Here is a 3,962-nt window from a genome sequence, read left to right as displayed (position 1 = left end):
TATTTTTTTTTTTGGTTGCTGAGTAATACTCCATTGTTGATATGTACCATTTCTTTTTAATCCAGTCATCTAATGTTGGGCATTTGGGTTGATTCCATGTCTTTCCTATTGTGAATAAAGCAACAGTAAACATGGGGGTGCAAGTGTCTTTTGGAATCAGTGTTTTTGTGTCTTTTGGGTAGATACCTAGGAGTGGGATTGCTGGGTCATATGGAAGCTCCATATTTAGCAGTTTGAGAAACCTCCAATCAGTTTTCCATAGTGGATTTACTAGTTTGCATTCCCACCAGCAGTGCAGGAGAGTTCCTTAGAAAAAGGATTTTTATTGGGTCAGTTGCCATTTGAAGAACAACAATGAAAGAAACAAATTTCTAAAAGGTATTTTTCTTGCTTCACTCCTGTAATGTTGAGGGAACAAAAGAACAACTGCTGAACTCCAAAAGAAGACAGGGCCATACGTATGTGTTTCTGTCACTTCTCTGTTAAGGGAGGGTTGTTCTTGGTGATCATTGATGGGCTTTTTATGAGTGGTTTTATGGCAAGAGAGTACAGGTACAAACTCAGATGTTCTGTTTGAAATACCTGCTTCCTTCTCAGGTATCACCAGTTTCTTCCTGCTTTACTTACCTCCCAGAATGATTCATTCTTGAGAATGTACTCCTGAATGATGTTTTTTGAACGTGCTCTCTAATCTGAAACCAGGAAACTGGAGGTGAAAGGTAGAGCTACTTGGTGCTCTCCACTTTGCAGAGATTAAGGACGAGCAAGCAGTTTCATGGAAGTCCTGTGTCTATCAGAAAGTATATATATTTTAGAGGGGCTGAAAAAAGATTGGGGGACTTGTTTACACATCTGCTTCCATGGAACCCACTCAGCCTTCCCTTGGAAACAGAACACACCGTAGCAAGAGCGCTTCCCCAAGCAGGGAAATAAGCTGTTAAAGGTGAGAATTTTCTTAATTTTCCTCATAGCTTCCCATAAAAGTTATTCTAAAGAGAAGACAATCCTATGCTTAGAAAGATGATTTGATTGGAGAAGTCAGTCATTGCTGGAAGGATATGTCATGTTCTGTTTCTTTACTGGGAGGGATTTTTTCCTGTAATGTCTAATTGTATTTGGTGGTCTGTACCCTGTACTAAATTGGAAAGGTAGTGTTGGTTTGAAGGAACACTACTAGGTTTAAAGGAAAAAAAGACTGGGAGAAGGGTTGTGGGGAGGACCTTAGATTTGCTTCGCCTGTGTGATGTCTAAGGAGACCTCAAAAGACTTTGTTTCAGATGTGTTGGTAAAAAATCACGCGACTTGTAAAGAAATATTTCTAGCTCATTGTTGATTAAGTGTTATTATGCAAAGCTCTGTATGTAGATTTATTTTGATGTTGGATAGGAGTTAACGTGTATTGATTATAATACATCTTTTGGATTATAGCAAATTTTTTGTACTTAAGATTTCTATTTTATAGAAGTGGCTAGATATCATATTTAACCAATGAATTATATGTGATGAAAAGTCCTAATAATTAGGTTGCCAAAGAACAAGAAATGCACTCTATAACAAAGGACCTTTGGAGCTGATGGTGAGATTATAAATTCCATGAATTTTCTCTCTAGAACAATCAGACATTCTAGGCCCTAGGTAAGAACTATGTTAGAAACAGGGTAGTAAGAAGGAAGAATGAGGAATGAGGGCAGGGACTTCCTCTCACTATTTTCACTACTGTGAGCAGGTATTCAGTTCTGCTTTCTTTTCTCTCTCCTGGGGTGAAAGTGGAACTAGATCCAGAACTCAGCATAGTAAGCTAGTTTGTAGGGTCAGATTTTTAACTTCTGTCAGCATGCCAGGTTGAGGAATTTGCTAAGGCAGGCATTGACTGAAGACTTAAGGTAAGGAATACCTTTTACCATTACTTTGTGTTGAATTTGATGTTTGTGTGAATACATTCAGGGTTAGTTCATAACCGAAGGCATTTTGTTCTGTCCAAAGATTCTACCTTCCTCCTCTCTGCTCAAACTCTACCACTCTCTTAATCCATGAGGATGAATTGGTGGAAGTGGGCTTGCCATCGGCATTACCGCTGGGCCCTGGGCTGCTACGTACTGCTGACCATTGTTGCAGTGAAACTTTCTCTCAGATTGAAATGTGACTTTAATTCCCTGGATTTGGCAAACCTGCACTGTAGGGACATTGTGTACAAGTCCCTGAAGCTGCCAGCAAAGACATCAATCAACTGTTCTAGGATCATTCAAGGGGACCAGGAAGCAGTGATTGAGGCTCAGCTGGACAACCTGCTGGAGAAGAAGAAGAAGCGGAAGCCTCTCACAGAAACCGACTACCTCAACATGACCAGAGACTGTGAGCACTTTAAGGTTCAAAGAAAGTTCATACCATTCCCACTTAGCAAAGGTGAGTTTGAATTCCCTATCGCATACTCTATGGTGGTCCATGAAAAGATTGAGATTTTTGAAAGGCTACTGAGAGCTGTGTATGCCCCTCAGAACGTCTACTGTGTTCACGTGGATACAAAGTCCCCAGACATTTTTAAAGAAGCAGTCAAAGCAATTACTTCATGCTTCTCAAATGTCTTCTTGGCCAGTAAGATGGTTCGGGTGGTTTATGCTTCCTGGTACAGGGTGCAGGCTGACCTGAACTGCATGGAAGACTTGCTCCAGAGCCCTGTGCCATGGAAATACTTACTGAATACATGCGGGACAGACTTTCCCATAAAGACCAATGCTGAGATTGTCCTGGCCCTCAAGATGCTGAAAGGGAAGAACAATATGGAGTCAGAGATACCTAGTGAGAGCAAAGCATCTCGTTGGAAGTATCACCATGAGGTGAACGACATAGTGCGCCGAACTGACAGAGAAAAGGATCCTCCCCCTGACAACATACCTATGTTCACAGGGAATGCTTATATGGTGGCTTCTCGAGCCTTTGTTCAGCATATTTTCGAGAACCCCAAATCCCGACAATTCATTGAATGGGCAAAGGACACCTACAGCCCTGACGAACACCTGTGGGCTACCCTTCAGCGGGCACCATGGATGCCTGGCTCTGTTCCCCACCACTCCAAGTTTCACATCTCAGACATGGCTTCCATCACCAGGCTGGTGAAGTGGCAGTACATGGAAGGAGAAGTTAGTAAGGGGGCACCTTATGCACCTTGCTCTGGCATCCACCAGCGGTCTGTCTGTATTTATGGGGTTGGGGACCTGCATTGGATGCTTCAGAACCATCACCTGTTGGCCAACAAGTTTGACCCAAGGGTGGATGACAATGCCCTTCAGTGCTTAGAAGAGTACTTACGTTATAAGGCCATATACAGGACTGAGCTCTGAGATTCCCTGTGAGGGCACTGCAGACTGGGGGGCATTTGAACCTGAATGTGCTGGGACAGTGTGGGGTAGGAGATGTGGGCTCTGGCCCCCTAGGCCAGGGGGCCACTATTGGAGCCTGGGCAGTAGATCTCTGCCTTGAAAACTGTGCCCTGGGTGAACACTGCCACTGCCCGCCCTGCTTTCAGAAGCGCCTGCGCTGACTTACGCAGTGCAGATAAGCACCAGGTACTTGGGTGGGGGCGGGGGGGGAGTGTCAAAGGGAGTGGGCAGGGGTTCCTAGGATCCATCTGAAAGCTTGGTGGCAGCTTCTCCCTTGTTTGGAGATGTGGGTCCTAATAATTCTAGGCCTGGTAGAGGGAGGGGGACTTTGATATATGAAAGCTTTTCCTCTTGTATTATTTAAAAATAAATAACAACTGATTGAAAGCCCTACCTTTACCTTTGTCTTGTAAGCCCGTAAGGAACAGTGCGACTCTTCCACATAGTGACCTTCAGAATCCCCGGTGGCTGCTAAGAGAATCCCCATTATTCCAAAACGACTGTTGAAAGCTCTCCTGATTTTTGTTTACATTGCCAGATTGATGGTTTTTCTGTCAGGGAAAAGTCAGGGTGATTTATCTAATT

General features: G+C 43.6%; 1 protein-coding gene across 1 annotated transcript; it reads left to right on the top strand.

Moving 5' to 3' along the window:
* The first annotated feature begins 2,030 nt into the window (after positions 1 to 2,030).
* On the top strand, positions 2,031 to 3,338 carry GCNT3 (glucosaminyl (N-acetyl) transferase 3, mucin type). The gene has a single exon (XM_004687730.1). The coding sequence runs from the start codon at positions 2,031 to 2,033 to the stop codon at positions 3,336 to 3,338; it is 1,308 nt and encodes a 435-aa protein (XP_004687787.1).
* The last annotated feature ends 624 nt before the right edge of the window (positions 3,339 to 3,962 follow it).

This window comes from Condylura cristata, unplaced genomic scaffold (assembly GCF_000260355.1).
Source record: "Condylura cristata isolate star-nosed mole 26May11 unplaced genomic scaffold, ConCri1.0 scaffold00023, whole genome shotgun sequence".
Taxonomy (NCBI): Eukaryota; Metazoa; Chordata; class Mammalia; order Eulipotyphla; family Talpidae; genus Condylura; species Condylura cristata.
Note: the sequence above shows the minus strand (reverse complement) of the source record. Positions and strands in the feature narration are given on the sequence as shown.

Coding starts and splice junctions, on each gene's coding strand:
- GCNT3 (XM_004687730.1), top strand. CDS start 2,031: ATGAGGATGAATTGGTGGAAGTGGGCTTGCCATCGGCATTACCGCTGG.